Source organism: Podarcis vaucheri (genome assembly GCF_965113315.1).
Source record: "Podarcis vaucheri genome assembly, chromosome: 16".
Classification (NCBI taxonomy): Eukaryota; Metazoa; Chordata; class Lepidosauria; order Squamata; family Lacertidae; genus Podarcis; species Podarcis vaucheri.
In genome coordinates, this window is record NC_138754.1 from 605,364 (window position 1) to 624,833 (window position 19,470).

At 49.0% G+C, this 19,470-nt stretch overlaps 1 protein-coding gene across 1 annotated transcript; it reads left to right on the top strand.

Annotated features, from left to right (window-relative positions):
* Nucleotides 1-9,188: 9,188 nt before the first annotated feature.
* LOC309520573 (SLAM family member 9-like) lies at nucleotides 9,189-19,045 on the top strand. Its single transcript, XM_082202531.1, has 4 exons — nucleotides 9,189-9,445; nucleotides 11,870-12,193; nucleotides 16,450-16,707; nucleotides 18,292-19,045. The coding sequence occupies exons 1-4, from the start codon at nucleotides 9,388-9,390 to the stop codon at nucleotides 18,480-18,482; spliced, it is 831 nt and encodes a 276-aa protein (XP_082058657.1). The 5' UTR covers nucleotides 9,189-9,387; the 3' UTR covers nucleotides 18,483-19,045.
* The last annotated feature ends 425 nt before the right edge of the window (nucleotides 19,046-19,470 follow it).

The window sequence follows — 19,470 nt, forward strand, 5'->3', positions numbered from 1 at the left end:
TGGAGGAGTGTCACGGTCCAGTTCACTGGCAGTCGAAGTCCCGGCAGGGGACGTCAGGACCGGGGGCAAGATGGCAGGGTGGGAGCAAGAATGGGAGTCCAGAAGCCGGGAGTCAGGAAGCCAAGAGTCCGAGGGTCAGAGAGCCGGGAGTCAAGAAGCCGAGGTTCAAGGATCAGGAAGCAAGGAATCACGAAGTCAAGGGTCCGAGGGTCAGGAAGCAAGGAGTCACGAAGCCGAGGTTCAAGGATCAGGAAGCAAAATGCCAAACGCAGGAAACGTGTTGCTGTGGCAAAAAGCCGAAGGGAAATGCTGACCTTATATCCCTTCCCGGCTCTTGCCGCCAGGTGCAGTGAGTTACCAAGTGGCCTCGCCTGTTCGGCCACACCTTGCCTCTCCAGAACAAACATAGGAAGGCCCCAGTCCTGCGAAGCCCTACTGGTCCCAGGGCCTGGCTCCTGCACGCACTCCCGACATCCCACGAGAGAATGGACTCTCCTTCCTTGGAGATTTTTAAGCAGAGGTTGGATGGCCATCTGTCATGGATGCTTCAGTTGAGATCCCTGCATTGCAGGGGGCTGGACTATTTGACCACCAGAGGTCCCTTACAACTCTGATTCTGTGTTTCTAAGGGTCACCTGGTCCAACCAACTCCCTGCAGTGCAGAAAGGACAGCTGAAGAATACCTGACAGGTGGCCCCTCCAACCTCCATTTGAAACCTCCAGGGAAGTTGACTCCACCAATGGCCCGGTCCAGTTCACGGGCGAAGTCCTGGCAGGGAACGTTGGGACCGGGGGCAAGATGGCAGGGTGGGGGCAGGAACGGGAGTCCAGAAGTCGGGAAGCCAAGAGTTCGAGGGTCAGAGAGCTAGGAGTCAAGAAGCCATGGGTCCAAGGGTCAGGAAGCAAGGCAGGGAACGTGTTGTTGTGGCAAAGAGCCGAAGGGAAATGCTGACCTTATATCCCTTCCCGGCTCTTGCCGCCAGGTGCAGTGAGTTACCAAGTGGCCTCACCTGTGCGGCCGCACCTTGCCTCTTCAGAACAAACTTAGGAAGGCCCCAGTCCTGCAGAGTCCTACTGGTCCCAGGGCCTGGCTCCTGCACGCACTCCCGACATCCCACGAGAGAATGGGCTCTCCTTCCTTGGAGGTTTTTAAGCAGAGGTTGGATGGCCGTCTGTCATGGATGCTTGAGTTGAGATTCCTGCATTGCAGGGGGCTGGACTATTTGACCACCAGAGGTCCCTTCCAACTCTGATTCTGTGTTTCTAAGGGTCACCTGGTCCAACCAACTCCCTGCAGTGCAGAAAGGACAGCTGAAGAATACCTGACAGGTGGCCCCTCCAACCTCCATTTGAAACCTCCAGGGAAGTTGACTCCACCAATGGCCCGGTCCAGTTCACGGGCGAAGTCCTGGCAGGGAACGTTGGGACCGGGGGCAAGATGGCAGGGTGGGGGCAGGAACGGGAGTCCAGAAGTCGGGAAGCCAAGAGTTTGAGGGTCAGAGAGCTAGGAGTCAAGAAGCCATGGGTCCAAGGGTCAGGAATGTGTATACCTGTGAAGAGATCCAAGATTTAGATCCTCAAAGCCAAAGTGAGAGCATTTGGGTCAAAATTAAGGGAGAGAAGAATAACAGAGACCTCATTGTGGGAGTTTACTATAGATCCCCAAGCCAAACGGAGGACATAGATGATGCCTTTCTGGAACAGATGGCCAAGCATGCAAAAGGAAGGGAGATAGTAGTAATGGGGGACTTCAATTACCCGGATATTTGTTGGACGTCAAACTCAGCCAAGAGCATAAGGTCAAACAGATTCCTCACTGGCCTTGCAGACAACTTCATTGTCCAGAAAGTGGGAGAAGCAACAAGAGGAACAGCCATTTTAGATCTGGTCCTAACCAATGTTGATGACCTGGTTAGTGGGGTAGAAGTGGAAGGATCATTAGGCGCGAGTGATCATGCTCTTCTGAAGTTTACTATACAGCGGAAAGGAGCAGCCAAGCATACTAGAACTCAATTTCTTGACTTTAAGAAAGCCGACTTCATAAAACTTAGGGAAGTGCTGGGTGAGATCCCATGGACAACAATACTAAAAGGAAAGGGAGTTCATGATGGCTGGGAGTTTGTTAAGAGGGAGATACTAAAAGCACAACGTCAGGCAATACCAATGAGACGGAAACATGGAAGGTGCCTAAAGAAGCCAGGGTGGCTATCTAAAGAACTTTTAACTGAATTAAGATTAAAAAAGGATGTGTACAAAAAATGGAAAAGGGGGGAAACCACCAAAGAGGAATTCAAACAAATAGCCAGCACGTGTAGACACAAAGTCAGAAAAGCTAAAGCACAGGCTTGCTAGAGAGGTTAAAAGCAACAAAAAAGGCTTTTATGGGTATGTTCGTAGCAAAAGGAAGAACAAAGAAACAATGGGGTCACTCAGAGGAGAAGATGGTGAAATGCAAACAGGGGACACAGAAAGGGCTGAACTACTCAATGCCTTCTTTGCCTCAGTCTTCTCCGATAAAGAAAACAATGCCCGACCTGAAGAATTTGGAGCAAATGATTCAGCAAAGGAAACACAGCCCAGAATAACTAAGGAGATAGTACAAGAATATTTGGCTAGTTTAGATGTATTCAAGTCTCCAGGGCCAGATGAACTGCATCCAAGAGTATTAAAAGAACTGGCAGATGTGATCTCAGAACCACTGGCAGTCATCTTTGAGAATTCCTGGAGAACAGGCGAAGTCCCGGCAGACTGGAGGAGGGCAAATGTTGTCCCTATTTTCAAAAAGGGGAAAAGAGAGGACCCAAATAATTACCGCCCAGTCAGTCTGACATCAATAGCAGGGAAGATTCTGGAGCAGATCATTAAGCAAACAGTCTGTGAGCACCTAGAAAGGAATGCTGTGATCACCAATAGTCAGCATGGATTTCTGAAAAATAAGTCATGTCAGACTAACCTGATCTCGTTTTTTGACAGAATTACAAGCCTGGTAGATGAAGGGAACGCAGTGGATGTAGCCTACCTTGATTTCAGCAAGGCATTTGACAAGGTGCCCCATGATATTCTTGTAAAGAAGCTGGTAAAATGCGGTCTTGACTATGCTACCACTCAGTGGATTTGTAACTGGCTGACTGACCGAACCCAAAGGGTGCTCATCAATGGTTCCTCTTCATCCTGGAGAAGAGTGACTAGTGGGGTGCCACAGGGTTCTGTCTTGGGCCCGGTCTTATTCAACATCTTTATCAACGACTTGGATGATGGACTCAAGGGCATCCTGATCAAATTTGCAGATGGCACCAAACTGGGAGGGGTGGCTAACACCCCAGAGGACAGGATCACACTTCAAAACGACCTTGACAGATTAGAGAACTGGGCAAAAATAAACAAGATGAATTTTAACAGGGAGAAATGTAAAGTATTGCACTTGGGCAAAAAAAATGAGAGGCACAAATACAAGATGGGTGACACCTGGCTTGAGAGCAGTACATGTGAAAAGGATCTAGGAGTCTTGGTTGACCACAAACTTGACATGAGCCAACAGTGTGACGCGGCAGCTAAAAAAGCCAATGCAATTCTGGGCTGCATCAATAGGAGTATAGCATCTAGATCAAGGGAAGTAATAGTGCCACTGTATTCTGCTCTGGTCAGACCACACCTGGAGTACTGTGTCCAGTTCTGGGCACCACAATTCAAGAAGGACACTGACAAACTGGAACGTGTCCAGAGGAGGGCAACCAAAATGGTCAAAGGCCTGGAAACGATGCCTTATGAGGAACTGCTAAGGGAGCTGGGCATGTTTAGCCTGGAGAGGAGGAGGTTAAGGGGTGATATGATAGCCATGTTCAAATATATAAAAGGATGTCACATAGAGGAGGGAGAAAGGTTGTTTTCTGCTGCTCCAGAGAAGCGGACACGGAGCAATGGATCCAAACTACAGGAAAGAAGATTCCACCTGAACATTAGGAGGAACTTCCTGACAGTGAGAGCTGTTCGACAGTGGAATTTGCTGCCAAGGAGTGTGGTGGAGTCTCCTCCTTTGGAGGTCTTTAAGCAGAGGCTTGACAACCATATGTCAGGAGTGCTCTGATGGTGTTTCCTGCTTGGCAGGGGGTTGGACTCAATGGCCCTTGTGGTCTCTTCCAACTCTATGATTCTATGATTCTAGGAAGCAAGGCAGGGAACGTGTTGTTGTGGCCAAGAGCCGAAGGGAAATGCTGACCTTATATCCCTTCCCGGCTCTTGCCGCCAGGTGCAGTGAGTTACCAAGTGGCCTCACCTGTGCGGCCGCACCTTGCCTCTTCAGAACAAACTTAGGAAGGCCCCAGTCCTGCAGAGTCCTACTGGTCCCAGGGCCTGGCTCCTGCATGCACACCTGACAAGGGGAAAGGGGGCTATCAATGGCTACTGGCCACGACGGCTCTGCCCTGCCCCCCCCCAGTGGGAGGCAGCCCTACTTCTGGATGCCTGTTGCCGGAAATCGCAGGAGGGGAGAGTTGCTCATGCGCTCAGGGGCTGATTATGGGCTTCCCACAGGCATCAGGCTGGCCACTGTGAGGACAGGAGGCTGGGCTAGATGCGCCCCCTTGGGCCTGATCCAGCTTATTGTGTTCTGATGCTCAGACCTGTCACCGTCTGACTCCTGAAGAAGCAGGCAAAGGGCCACCTCCCTTTTTGTTGTTGTTTAGTTGTTTAGTGGTGTCCGCCTCTTCGTGACCCCCTGGACCAGAGCACGCCAGGCTCTCCTGTCTTCCACTGCCTCCCTCATGCTGGTAGCTTCGAGCACACTGTCCCACCATCTCGTCCTCTGTCGTTCCCTTCTCCTTGGGCCCTCCATCTTTCCCAACATCAGGGTCTTTTCCAGGGAGTCTTCTCTTTTCATGAGGTGGCCAAAGTCTTGGAGCCTCAGCTTCAGGATCTGTCCTTCCAGTGACCACTCAGGGCTGTTTTCCTTCAGAATGGAGAGGTTGGATCTTCTTGCAGTCCATGGGACTCTCAAGAGTCTCCTCCAGCACCATAATTCAAAAGCATCAATTCTTCGGCGATCAGCCTTCTTTATGGTCCAGCTCTCACTTCCATACATCACTACTGGGAAAACCATAGCTTTAATGATACGGGCATTTGTCGGCAAGGTGATGTCTCTGCTTTTTAAGATGCTGTCCAGGTTTGCCATCTCCCTTTAGAGTAGACTAATCCACAAGGCTTACAACTCGAAGAGGGTGTTTTAAGCTCTCTCTGTTGGGTAGCTTAGCGAAGCTTAAGTTTTGCAGATCACAGCCGATGTCAGGCTGATAACAGCAACAGCAACACGCTTTCATCTGGCCTGTCACAAGGAGGGCGCAAAACAACATGGGGGTTTGGATAAAAAGGCCTAAGAGGGCACCAATCCCACAAGTGCCCTCCTAAGTAAGAGGACGGAGGCTGCCGCAATAGACCTTGAGCACCAACAACGTGCTCTGATCTCTCAGCCATTGAAAATACACACACCGGCATTTCCACATGGAAGGCAAAGAGCAGAAGCTGTGTCCCTTGCCAGGCGGTGCCTGATATTACGCTCACTTTTCTGTGAGCCCTGGGGACTCATTGCCACAAGATGCCGAGGTGGTTGCTAGACATGGGGAAGGATCGGCGGGGCAGGATCATCAATAGGGAAGATGTGAGGAGTTTGGGCTCAGCTCAGCTTGCAGAAGAGGGCTTTGCTTGGAGTTAAGGCAGATGGAGAGATGGGCTTTCAGATAATAATAATAATAATAATTACACCCCACCCATCTGACTGGGTTTCCCAGGAGAGGAAGCGACGACCTGATAAATGTTTGTAAAACTATTCAAAAGAAGAAGCTGAAGTTTGGAAGATCCTTTGTGACGCAGCAGAGTTAAACCATGGAACTCCCTTCCTCAGGCTCTTCTCGTGTTCCTATGGACCAGCATATTGCTCAAATCAGCGGCCCAGGGACAACTCTCTCCCAGCTGCTTTGGAGCCAAGGAGATCGCAAGCCACCCCAACGGCCAGTGCTATGAGCCAAAGATAGACGAGTTAAGGAAAGGAGGGAGATAGTAAAAACACAACCAATGAGACGGAAACATGGAAGGTGCCTAAAGAAGCCAGGGTGGCTATCTAAAGAACTTTTAACTCAGTTAAGATTAAAAAAGGATGTGTACAAAAAATGGAAAAGGGGGGAAACCACCAAAGAGGAATTCAAACAAATAGCCAGCACATGTAGACACAGTCAGAAAAGCTAAAGCACAGAATGAACTCAGGCTTGCTAGAGAGGTGAAAAGCAACAAAAGAGGCTTTTATGGGTATGTCCGTAGCAAAAGGAAGAACAAAGAAACAGTGGGGTCACTCAGAGGAGAAGATGGGGAAATGCAAACAGGGGACACAGAAAGGGCTGAACTCCTCAATGCCTTCTTCTCCGATAAAGAAAACAATGCCCGACCTGAAGAACTTGGAGCAAATGATTCAGCAAAGGAAACACAGCCCAGAATAACTAAGGAGATAGTACAAGAATACTTGGCTAGTTTAGATGTATTCAAGTCTCCAGGGCCAGATGAACTGCATCCAAGAGTATCAAGATGGTCAAAGGCCTGGAAACGATGCCTTATGAGGAACGGCTAAGGGAGCTGGGCATGTTTAGCCTGGAGAAGAGGAGGTTAAGGGGTGATATGATAGCCATGTTCAAATATATAAAAGGATGTCACGTAGAGGAGGGAGAAAGGTTGTTTTCTGCTGCTCCAGAGAAGCGGACACGGAGCAATGGATCCAAACTACAAGAAAGAAGATTCCACCTAAACATTCGGAAGAACTTCCTGACAGTAAGAGCTGTTTGACAGTGGAATTTGCTGCCAAGGAGTGTGGTGGAGTCTCCGACTTTGGAGGTCTTTAAGCAGAGGCTTGACAACCATATGTCAGGAGTGCTCTGATGGTGTTTCCTGCTTGGCAGGGGGTTGGACTCGATGGCCCTTGTGGTCTCTTCCAACTCTATGATTCTATGATTCTATGAGGGCTCTGCTTTGGCAGCCTTCCCAGCTTTGCAGCAGATAACCAAGCCTCTTATATCTGATTTTATTCTTTCACTTGGGACCCAGGGCTCCCTGCAATCAAGAAACAACAGCGATCGTTTAGCAGATTGGTAGCAGATCTGAGCAGCCTTCATCTGACCTGATAAGGTGAGTAGGAGAGGAAGGGTTTTCACTGGCTCCATCTAGCTCAGTGTGGCTGACACTGACTGGCAGAAGCAGCTCGCCAGAGCTTCAGGCAGGAAGCTTTTTCCTAGCCTTGTCGAACCTCCACATAAGGACATCAGAAGAGCTGGGACCCCCAAAGGTCATCCAGTCCAACCCTCTGCAATGCAGGAATTTCAACTGAAGCATCCATGACAAATGGCCGTCTGACCTCTTCTTAAACACCTCCAAGGAAGGAGAGTCCCCTTGGGGTTCCTGCCCCACTCCACCAGTCTATGATTCCCCAGACTTTTGATGATCACATTTAATTCATATATATATATATATATACACACACACACACACACATTTTTATTAATTTTTTAACATATCAGTTCCAACAGTCATACAACATAACTTCTCACCTTATACAATATTTTTAGACTTACATCAACACCTCTGATGATTTTCCATTCTTTGTCACTTATTATGCATTTCTTAATTTCTATATTACATTTAATTATCCTTAACTAATAATTCTCCACATTGTCTTTTTTGCAATATTTCAAATAATTCACCTTACAAAACTTATTGCAGTCCTACTAGTGTAATCTGTTCATCACAGTTACTTTTCAAATAGTTCATATATTTACTCCAGTCTTCTAAGAATCTCTGATTCTGCAGGTTTCAAATCCTTCCTGTTAATTTATCTAATTCTGTGTAGTCTATCAACTTCATCCTCCATTCTTCTTTCGTCGGTAGTTCTTCTTGCTTCCATTTTTGTGCCAATAATATTCTTGCTGCTGTTGTTGCATATAAAAACAACTTACAATCCTGTCTATTAATATCATCTCCTACAATGCCAAGTAAAAATGCTTCTGGTTTCTTAATAAATGTATATTTCAACATCCTTTTCATCTCATTATATATCATTTCCCAGAAGATTTTCATTTTTTTACATTCCCACCACATATGATAAAAAGTTCCCTCCTTTTCTTTACATTTCCAACATTTATTACTTATTTTATACATTTTAGCTAATTTTACAGGGGTGATACACCACCTATACGTCATGATCACATTTAATTCTCGAGAGGGAGGGGGTTAATATAGAAGACTCCTCCCTCCTCCACCTCTAGCAATCCTCTCCTGATCAGCTCAGACAGCGGCTGCTTTGCATTCTTTGCCGCCCTGCCTGCAGAGCGGGCCCATATCTTGATTTGGGGGGGTTTCTTGTGGTGCAGAAAGGGGAGAATCACCCGAGCGAAGGGACGGGCTTAAATCATGTGCCACCTGGGCCAGATGCCAAGGAAGATTGGCTCTTATCTTGACCCCGAGCTCTCCTTATCTCTCTGCCAGGAAGGGTTGACAGTTGAGGCTTGTGGTCGCCTCACCGTTGACTCACAAACTCCACTCTGGGGCGGGCAGCACTCTGGGGGGGGGGACAAGCCTTTCGCCCAGCTGCCCGGCATTGTCGTCGCAAGGCTCACCGTTCGCCTGGCATCTCGGCTCAACACCTGTTGAGTGGCCCATCCGAGTGGGTAGGACTGCAGAGCCGAGTGCGGATTCTGAAGGTGGCAAAAATTTCTCTGGCAAATTATTGCAAGGATCAGCCTTTTTATACTTCTCTGCCGCTTTGCGTGAAAAGCCCCAAACGAACACATTTCGATTTCAAGCCCTGCAGCTTACTCTTCACAGAGCTACAATTCCTAGCGCCCTTAAACTACAGTTCCCAGGATTCTTTGAGGAGCGAAATGTGCTTTCAGTGTGCTTCAGATGTATGGTGTGTGCACAACCTCACAACTGCCAGATGTCAAGCTGCTCATTGACGGACACCTTGCCCCCCACGGCCCAGGGATTTAGACCTGCCTCCAAGGCTCTCTCCAAGCCCTGTGGGCCCCCAGGGGCCCCACCTAAGGACGTTGTGTCAGGCGAGGCTGGCTGCTGTTCCTTCATCTTCTGCAACCTCTGATCCTTCCTTCTTCCGTTGCACAGAGCCAGCCAGGGCGTCTCCTTGCACTTTCTGGAGGGAGGCCTCTGGCAACCTTGTGCTGCGGGACACCTGCCCCCAAGGGCCACCCTGGCTTCCTTGGCCTGACCTTCAAGAAGGCGGGCAGGAGGAAGCCACTCCCCCCCCTTGCTTTGGGCCAGAAAGGGGAGGGAGAGGCGGCTGCCCCTCTGAGCTTCCCAGGCTCCTCGCACATCAATCATCATTGCCCCAGAGAGACTGGCATGGAGCCCCTCGTGGTCTTCCTCCTCCTCCTCCTCCTATGCACCTTCCAAGCTGCAAGTGAGTAACATCTGGGAGACTCTCAGTTAAATTCTCTCTCTCTGCTCCATCATGCAACACCCTAGCCTCCCTTTCTTTCTTTCTTTCTTTCTTTCTTTCTTTCTTTCTTTCTTTCTTTCTTTCTTCTTCCTTCCTTCCTCTCGCTCTCTTTTTAAAAATATTTTTATTACAGCCGTTTTACATAAGGTTATACACAATAACTGTAACCATTCCAAAACATAGAAATAAAAAAGGCTCTTTCGAACTTTCAGACCTCCTTCCCTCCCCACATGGGTTCCAATTCTAAAGATTTTATCTTTTTCTTTTTTCCTGCATCTTTTACCGTTATCCATCTATTATATATAGTAACCAAAGTTCATTTCACTTTACAAGTGTCACTGCATCTCTGCCAATGATTTCAACTGTCTACAGTGGTCTTTTAACTATATTAAGAAGTTATTCCAATCTTTTAAGAATACTTGGGTCTTCCTGGTTTCTGACTTTTCCCGTCAATCTTTGCCATTTCTGCGTATTCCATCAGTTTGGTCTGCCACGCTCCTCTGGCTGGTACTTCTTTCCATCTCTGGGCTAGAAGCCTTCTCGCTGCCGTCGTTGCAAACATAAACAGTCTTTTATTTTATTTTGGTAGTTCCTCACCTCTTATATCTAACATAAAAACGTCTTAGAGCCCAACTAAGTTTGTTCTTGGTATAAGCTTTTGTGTGCATGCAAATACCAAGAACAAACTTAGCTTATACCAAACACAAACTTAGTTGGTCTCTATGGTGCTACTGGACAATTTTTTTATATATATACCGGTACCCTCTATAGGATGCACCAGACCACAAGACGCACCTAGTTTTTGGAGGAGGAAAAGAAGAAAAAAAAATATTCTGAATCTCAGAAGCCAGAACAGCAAGAGGGATCGCTGCGCAGTGAAAGCAGCAACCCCTCTTGCTGTTCTGGCTTCTGGGATAGCTGCGCAGCCTCATAAGGTGAGTCTTATAGAGCGAAAAATACGGTATTTAGAAAAGCCACTGGTTTTTTAACAAAAGTTTTCTCCAGATTTTCTTATATCATTTCCCAGAAAGCTTTTACCACCCACAGGACCACCACATATGATAAAAGATACCCTCTTTCCTTTCAAATTTGAGCTGCCCTTGCCACTTCCCTTGGGGAGCCTTTTTGGGGTTTAGGTACAAGCAGGCAAGGTGCGTGGAGAAAGGGGACTCCTATTTTGCATTCATCCTGATTTGCTGACCTGGAGGTTAGGTGGCACCTGCCTTTATTGAGGGTCCCCCCCCATTTGTTTTCAGGGAGGCGATTTGACAGCGAACATTGAGAAGGATTTGCTTGTGGGATTTGCTTATCCGTCTTCCCCTGAGTCATTTGTTCATTCCACCCTTTCCATAATGCGGTGGGGAGTCTGTTTCTTTTAAAAGCTGGATCTGTCAGGTGAGGGTAGCAAGGGACCTTTCTTGTACAAAAAAATCACTTGAAATCTCTTACCGCTCAGAGATATTTTTTTTTTGGGGGGGAGGGATAACATTTTATCCAGGGCCGGATTTAGGTTTGATGAGGCCCTAAGTTACTGAAGGTAATGTCCAGCTGTCCAGCTGTACTTTGTCCACAACAAATTGTTGCTATTTTTTGTGTTGAATATATGCTGTATGGTAATTTATGGACCCAATAGGTATCTGAAGCCATTTGCCCATGTTGCCCTGCCACCAGTCCCTGCAGAATGTGGGCACCCCATATATAGAAAGGAGCAAACCAGGGATATTTTAGGGAGCAGGCGAGCAGGCGGGGCCCAGGACTTACATCCTAGGAGCCTACACAACACAAAACACTGTTCCTGTATGTAGGTTTTGTTTTACAGTGGTACCTCGGGTTAAGAACTTAATTCGTTCTGGAGATCCATTCTTAACCTGAAACTGTTCTCAACCTGAAGCACCACTTTAGCTAATGGGGCCGCGGCGCGATTTCTGTTCTCATCCTGAAGCAAAGTTCTTAACTCGAGGTAATATTTCTGGGTTAGCGGAGTCTGTAACCTGAAGCGTACGTAACCCAAGGTACCACTGTATTTGTTTTTTACAGTGGTACCTCAGGTTACAGACGCCTCAGGTTACAGACGCTTCAGGTTACAGATTCCGCTAACCCAGAAATAGTACCTCAGGTTAAAAACTATGCTTCAGGATGAGAACAGAAATTGCGTGGCAGCAGCGGGAGGCCCCATTAGCTAAAGTGGTGCTTCAGGTTAAGGACAGTTTCAGGTTAAGAACAGACCTCTGGAACGAATTAAGTTCTTAACCCGAGGTACCACTGTATTTTGGAAATGTACATCCGGGTTTTTCTTCCCAAGAGGGTGGGGCTCTAAGCTACGGCTTGTTTCACTTATACGTAAATCCGGCACTGAGGTTGCCCCTTCTTGGTTTGTTGCCCCAGGGCTGGATGACACAGGAGGGGTGAACATCGTCGAAGGTTTTGGGGAGTCCGTCACGTTGCCCCTGGAGATTCCTACCCAGAACATCTCCACGCTCTTCTTGAACTGGAAGTCTTTGTCGAGGAAGAAGGCACTGGCTCTGTGGACCCCCCAGCACCCCTTGTTTGTCATCGACGCAGAGTATTCTGGGAGAGTGAACTTCTCCAGGGAGAAGAAAGTCTGGCAAATACGCAACTTGACCCTGGCAGACGGTGGAGCCTACGAAGTCGTGATGGGGGTCGTCCCCCGCGAGACCATCTTAAAAAATTACACACTCTTCATATTTCGTAAGTTCTGAGGGCACAGCAAGGCTTCCTCGGGAACCGTAGGATCGTAGAAATGTAGCGTTGGGTAGGAGTCCCAAGGGTCCAAACCCCCTGCAATGCGGGGGTCACTCCGAATGGGAGTTGCTATTTGTGGCACCAGTAGATCTTCAGGGAAATGTTGCCAGGAGGAGTAGTTTAGAGAAAAGTTGGTGTTAGAGAGATTCAGCTCATGAGCTGGAAAAATAAGGGGCATAATCGAGGATGTGGGGTCTGTATCTTGGGCTACAGAGACAGCCACTTGATTCGGGACTGGCAAAATAAAGTTCTTCATGCAGCACATATTTTTCACTCCATAAGACGCACCTGACCATAAGACACACCTAGTTTTTAGGGGAGGAAAAGAAGAAAAAAAATATTCTGAATGAAACAGTGGCTGTATGATTTTTGTGGTTCATGCTGTGGCCACAGACATGTGATTTGACGGTGAGTTTGGGGTAGCCGAATGCAAAAATCCTGAGGATCCATGTGGATCCATGCTTTGTAACCACGTTTTTGCACCATTGCGGCCCCAGGAAACAGTGGGTGCGTGTGTTTTTTGGTGCAGGCCGTAGCCATGGACATGCGATGTGATCTGATGGTGAATTTGGGGTGACCCAATGCAAAAATTCTGAGGATCCATGGGCTTTTACCTCCCCCCTCCCAGGCAGCCTCCTTTATATCTAGCGTCCCTTATCTCCCTCCCTGATCACTTGCGGATCAGCGGCTTTGTTTCAACACCCACTTCCCTCTTTCAAAAAAAGAAGAAGCATGATCTGCTTTTCTCCCCTGGGCAATTCGGCTCCAGGGACCACACATTTGCTCCAAAAGACGCACAGACATTTCCCCTTACTTATTAGGAAGAAAAAAGTGTGTCTTATGGAGTGACAAATATGGTAGTTAGAACTGTGGGACTCCCTTCCGCAGGAGGCAGTGATGGCTACCAAACTGGGTGGCTTTAAAAAGAGGACTGGACAAATTCGTGGAGGAGGAGAGGGCTATTGACGGCTACTAGCCACAATGGCTAGGCTCTGCCCCACGGCTGGAGGCAGGGATGCTTCCGAACACCAGGTGCTGGAGGTGGCAGGAGGGGCGAGGGCTCTTGTGCCCAGGTGCCACTTGCAGGTTTCCTAAAAGAGGCATCTGTTAGAAGAGGAGGCTGGACTTGAGGGCCCCCTTGGGCCTGACCCAGCACGTTCTCCTTCTGTTCTTATGGAACCTCCAGGTCCAGAGGCAGTCTATCTGGGTTCCTAGGGACATTTGGCCCCTGTGAGCGCAGGAGGCTGCACTGGGTGGGTCTTCTCACAAGGCAAAATGTGCATGTACTATTATTTGGGGGAGGGGAGGAAGTACACTGCTCCCCACTTTCCAGTGCTCTATTTTTCCTCCTCCCCCCCCCAAAAAAAATCCTGCAGATGAATCCAGGGCCAGCAGCAGCCCCTCGCCCCCCCCCAAATGACATCCCTGCACGCTGCAGGAAATAATACCAATTCAGAGAAGCAATTAGCCGAAACAGTTGCATGATTCGTGTAGAAAGATAAGAGGAAAGGGGAACCGCCTGCAGTGTGATGCCTGGGGGTGTGTGTGAGCAAAACCACCTTTAAACAAGAACGCAGAGTCCAGGGCCTGATGAGAGGCTTTCCTACCCTGCTGCTGACTGGTTTCCTGCAAGGGGCTCAATGGCATCTCTGTTGATAAGAAACCAGCCTGCTCCTCTCAGAGACTCAGATCCCTTCCACGAAGACGAGCTGAGTCAAACTTCCAGGTTCTTGAGAGGAAGCCAATCAACGGCCGCACTGCAACGTTTCGCCAGAACATCAAGGCCGTGGCCCACCTGGGTCAGCCTCCTCCTGTCTTCACGGTGGCCAGCCAGTTGCCTCAAAGGGAAACCATCGTGTAGGATTCACACGCAAGACCAGCTCCCCCCGCCTGCAGTTTCCAGAAGGGGCATTGGGAGCCTTGCTGCCTCCAACTGCAGAGGCAGAACAGAGCCCCCCCCCTCCATGAATGCCCCCATTACTCTTTTAAGGCCACCCAGGTCTACCTCTCTCTTAAATCGGAACCAGCGAAGGCGGTGAAGGTCCTGTGTGAGTGTCTGGAGGCAGTTGGAGGATGGATGGCCGCTAAGGGATTGAGGTTGAATCCTGACAAGACAGAAGTAGTGTTTTTGGGGGACAGGGAGCGGGTGGGTGTGGGGGATTCCCTGGTCCTGAATGGGGTAACTGTGCCCCTGAAGGACCAGGTGCGCAGCCTGGGAGTCATTCTGGACTCACAGCTGTCCATGGAGGCACAGGTCAAATCTGTGTCCAGGGCAGCTGTCTACCAGCTCCATCTGGTACGCAGGATGAGACCCTACCTGCCCACGGACTGTCTGGCCAGAGTGGTGCATGCTCTGGTTATCTCTCGCTTGGACTACTGCAATGCACTCTATGCAGGGTTACCTTGGAAGGTGACCCAGAAACTACAACTAATCCAGAATGTGGCAGCCAGACTGGTGACTGGGAGCGGCTGCCGAGACCATATAACACCGGTCTTGAAAGACCTACATTGGCTCCCAGTACGTTTCCAAGCACAATTCAAAGTGTTGGTGCTGACCTTGAAAGCCCTCAACAGCCTTGGTCCAGTATACCTGAAGGAGCGTCTCCACCCCCATCATTCAGCCCAGACATTGAGGTCCAGCCCTGAGGGCCTTCTGGCAGTTCCCTCCCTGCGAGAAGCCAAGTTACAGGGAACCAGGCAGAGGGCCTTCTCAGTGGTGGCACCTGAGCTGTGGAATGCCCTCCCAGCAGATGTCAAGGAAATAAACATCTATTTTACTTTTAGAAGACAACTGAAGGCAGCCCTGTTTAGGGAAGTTTTAAATGTCTGGCGCTGTATTGTTTTTAATATTCGGTTGGAAACATGGCTGGGGAAACCCAGCAAGATTGGCAGGGTATTAATAATAATAATAATAATAATAATAATAATAATAATAATAATAATAATAATTACCCCAGGAATCATCTAGTCCAGCCCCCTGCAATGCAGGAATTGCAATTCACGCATCTCTCACAAATGCCCATCCAGCCTCTGCTTAAAAACCTCCAGGGAAGGAGCTCCCGCCACCTTCTGCTGTCAAGCAGCTCCACTGGCAGAAAGTTCTTCCTAGTTCCGTCAAAATCTTGTTCCTTGAAATTTGAATCTGTCAGCTGGCGTCCTGCCCTCCGGAGCAGAAGAAAACAAGCCTGCTCTGTCTTCCACGGGATGACCCTTGAGATATTTGAAGATGGCCATCAAATCTCCTCTCCGTCTCCTGAAGAGAGCACAGCAGAGGTTATATTTTCTGAGAATCCTCCGGAAAAACAATCTCTCCAAGGACCTGTTGATGCATTTTACCACTGTGCTGTGGAGAGTGTATTAACTTATGGTCTGTGTGTGTGGTTTGGGAGCTGCACGGCCAGGGAAAAAACAATGCTGTCCAGGGTTGTAAAGACTGCAGAGAGAATAATTGGGTGCACTCTTCCCACCTTGGATCAAATCTACACTTCCAGGTGCCATAGGAAAGCTGCAGAGATAGCGCAGGATAGTGCTCACCCCGGAAATGATCTCTTTCAGCTTCTGCCTTCTGGAAGAAGGTCCAGGGTTATAAAGGCCAGGACCAGCCGCCTGAGAAACAGTTTCTAGCCAAGTGCAATTTTGGTTTTAAATGCAGTGTAAGGTCTCTATGGGAGTATATTGTATTTAATTATGGGGTATCAGAGTTTTTAGGGGGCTAACTAGGCTGGGATAGCTGGGATAGCAGGCTTGTTGGTTTTTGAATGTCTGATGTAGATTTTTTTAATTTCGTTGTTCTGTAAGGGACAATGACAATCAAGATTATCGTATCTTCTCCAGCTCTCTCAACTGTTCCTCATAAGGCTTCGTTTCCAGACCCTTGACCATCTCAGTCGCCCTCCTCTGCACACCTTCCAGCTTTTCAATATCCTCCTCAAACTGAGGAGCCCCAAAATGGACACAATATTCCAGGGGGGGTCTGACCAAGGCAGAATACAGTAGTGCTGCCACTTGATCTGGGCACTAGACGTCTGTTGATGCAGCTTAGAATAGCCTTAGCCTTTTATGCTGCTGCATCACACAGTTGGCTCACTATGGCCAGATTCAGTCCCATAAAGGGTTGGGGAGGGAATAGAATGACGTGCTTCTTTCTCTGCCCCCCAATTCTTGCCCATCTCTTGCCCCCCCCTTTCCCTGCCCCTCTGCAGGCATCAACATCACCAAAACGTGGTGGGAGGTCAGCTCCTGCACTTTGTTCTGCGAGTTGGGGGCCGGGAAGATGGCCAACGTGACCTACAACTGGACTCTCACGGCGACGGGGGCCCCACTTTCCCAAAGCAGCCGACTCGACCTCGTCATGCGCCCCACAGATGCGCATCAGTCCTACTCATGCGGCGCGAAGGCTCTTGGGGTCCAGGTGAAACGGGACATCTCTCCCTACGAAGACTGTGGGGTCAAGGCTTCGGGTAAATGCCTTCAGGGAATCGCAGAATCAAGGAACTGGAGAGTTGGGAGGGGACCCCGAGGGTCATCTAGACCAACCCCCTATGATGCAAGGGACACGGCAGAAGTTCCTAAAATAATGTCTGGCATGGAGAAAGCAGAGAGAGGAAAGGTTTGCTCCTTCTCTCCTAAAACTAGAATTCATGGGCATTCAAGGAAGTTGTCCATTGGCAGATTCAGGATGGATAATAAAATAATAATAATAATAATAATAATAATAATAATAATAATAATAAATAATTTTATTTATATCCCGCCCTCCCCAGCCGAAGCCGGGCTCAGAGCGGCTAACAACAATAAAAGTAACACAGATTTCTAAAATCAATTCATTCTAAAATTAATTCAGAGTCAAATTCATGGCAGCCATTGGGCTAGAGTTCTATGAAGATTATAGAAGGAGGGGGTCAGACTGTGCCTTGGCCAAAGGCCTGGTGGAAAAGCTCTGTCTTGCAGGCCCTGCGGAAAGATGTCAAGTCCCGCAGGGCCCTAGTCTCTTGGGACAGAGCGTTCCACCAGATCGGAGCCACAGCCGAAAAAGCCCTGGCTCTAGTTGAGGCCAGCCTAACCTCTCTGTGACTCAGGACCTCCAAGATGTTTTTGTTTGAAGACTGCAAGGTTCTCCGTGGGACATCCCAGGAGAGGCGGTCCCGTAGGTACGAGGGTCCTAGGCTGTATAGGGCTTTCAAGGTTACAACCAGCACCTTAAACCTGATCCTGTGCTCCACCGGGAGCCAGTGCAGCTGGTATAGCACCGGGTGAATGTGATCTCGCAGCAAAGACCCCGTAAGGAGTCTCGCTGCAGCATTCTGCACCCGCTGGAATTTCTGGGTCAGTTTCAAGGGCAGCCCCACGTAGAGCGAGTTACAATAATCAAGCCTGGAGGTAACAGTCGCGTGGATCACAGTGGCGAGGTCAGGGTGAGAGAGGTAAGGAGCCAACTGCTTAGCTCCTTAGGATAAAGGAAAGTCTTTCTTCACAGCAGCACAGAGTTAACCTATGGAACTCCCTCCCACCGGACAGGAGGCAGCAATGGCCACCGACTTGGGTGGATTTAAAAGAGGACTGGGCAAATTCATGGAGGAGGAGGGGGCTATGGAGGGCTCCTGGCCACAACTGGAGGCAGCAGTGTCTCTGAATGCCGATTGCTGGAGAGAGTTGCTCGGATCCGACCACTAAGCTTTCCTTTGGGGCTCCTGGTGAGGAGGCTGGCCTGGATGGGCCCCCTTCGGCCTGATCCGGCAGCAGCCAGGCTCTTCCTGTGTTCTTGTGGAAACTCCAGGTGCAGGAGCAGTCTATCCAGATTCCATGGTCCTTAGGAGTATCCGGTCCCTGAGAGATTAGGATGTGGGCTGGATGGGTCTTATCCTGCAGGCTCGTCCCACGCCTTTCTGTTTGTTTCCAGACGAGTTGGTGGTTTTAAGCCAATCCTTTGCCTCCTCTCTTTGCACAGCACTTGAGAGAATTTGTGGTTTGGGGCTAAATTAGTTTATGCGATTTCCCAAGAAACAAACATGAGACAATTCTCTCTCTCCCTCTCTCTTCCGCAGGACTTTTCGTGGTGCTCTGCTACTGGGCTGCCAAAATCACCCTCACGCCCGCCCCCCTCTTCTTCCTCTATTATCTTCACTTCAAGAAAGCCAAATCCGCACAATACACGGTCTCAAAGGAACGGACAGGCGTGGACTACGAAGTCGTCCACTTTCAAGAAGCCGATTACGAAATGGACTACGTCAATTAACGTCCACACGGAAACGATTCCGCAGAAAAGGCGAGGGCCAAGTTTGCCGCTGCTCCCCCCCCTCCCCAAAGTCTCCAAACATTATTTCCAGTCTTCCATTTGAGCTCAGTGGGGCTTCTTTCTCCCAGCTAAACAGGACCCCTCGCTCTGCCAGTTTCACCCTCAAGGCTACCCTACAAGTCAGCTGGAAGGAAAGGGTCACAGAACTGAAGGTTTTTTTGGGGGGGACCCCAATGCCATCAAGTCCAACCCCCTGTAATCCAGGAAGCCAAGGCCCCAAGCACAGAGAATCTTTTTGAGACCTCGGTCACAGAATCATAGAATGGTAGAGGTGAAAGGGACCCCTGAGGGTCATCCAGCCTGACCCCAGCTAAATCAAACACTCAACAGATTGCTGGGCAGTGTGCAAGCACACACCTCCTCCCAAATCAATTTTGGGTACCCCCCCAAAAGCACGCTTTTACCCCAGCTTCGGCTGGGGACGGCAGGATATAAATAAAATTTATTATTATTATTTCCAGCAAAAAGGAACAGAATCGCGGTCAAAGTTGATGGTCCGTCCTGCAGCTGATGCTTGGAACTCCACGCCACTTGCTTCTCAACACATAGGGACAAGACTGGGGAGTGTGGAATCTGTGGCTGTTTCGGAGACCGGCCCCCTTGCGCTGTGGCCCTATATACAGGCTTTACCTGGTAGGAAGCGCCATGATTGGACATAGTAGGGCTTACTTCTGAGTAGACATGCATAAGCTTGTGCCATTATTACCCCATCCATGACTGCTTCAATGGGCGGAACTGGCACTGCTCCCGGGGCCACATCATACCTGTTCTGAATTTGTGAGAACTCAATTGCTTAGTGTGGCAGCAGCTAAACTTTGGAACTCCCCGCCTCTTGACACCAAGCAGACGCTTTCAACTGGACTCTTTTCGGCACCCGCTATAAACATTATTGTTCCGTCCAGATATGTAGAATATTGCCTTGTGTTCT

What these genes read in the sequence shown, in the direction of transcription:
- LOC309520573 (XM_082202531.1), top strand. Translation starts at nt 9,388, where the DNA reads ATGGAGCCCCTCGTGGTCTTCCTCCTCCTCCTCCTCCTATGCACCTTC. An exon ending in ATGCACCTTCCAAGCTGCAA is followed by an intron (nt 9,446 to 11,869) that starts GTGAGTAACATC and finishes TTGTTGCCCCAG; the next exon opens with GGCTGGATGACACAGGAGGG. An exon ending in TTACACACTCTTCATATTTC is followed by an intron (nt 12,194 to 16,449) that starts GTAAGTTCTGAG and finishes GCCCCTCTGCAG; the next exon opens with GCATCAACATCACCAAAACG.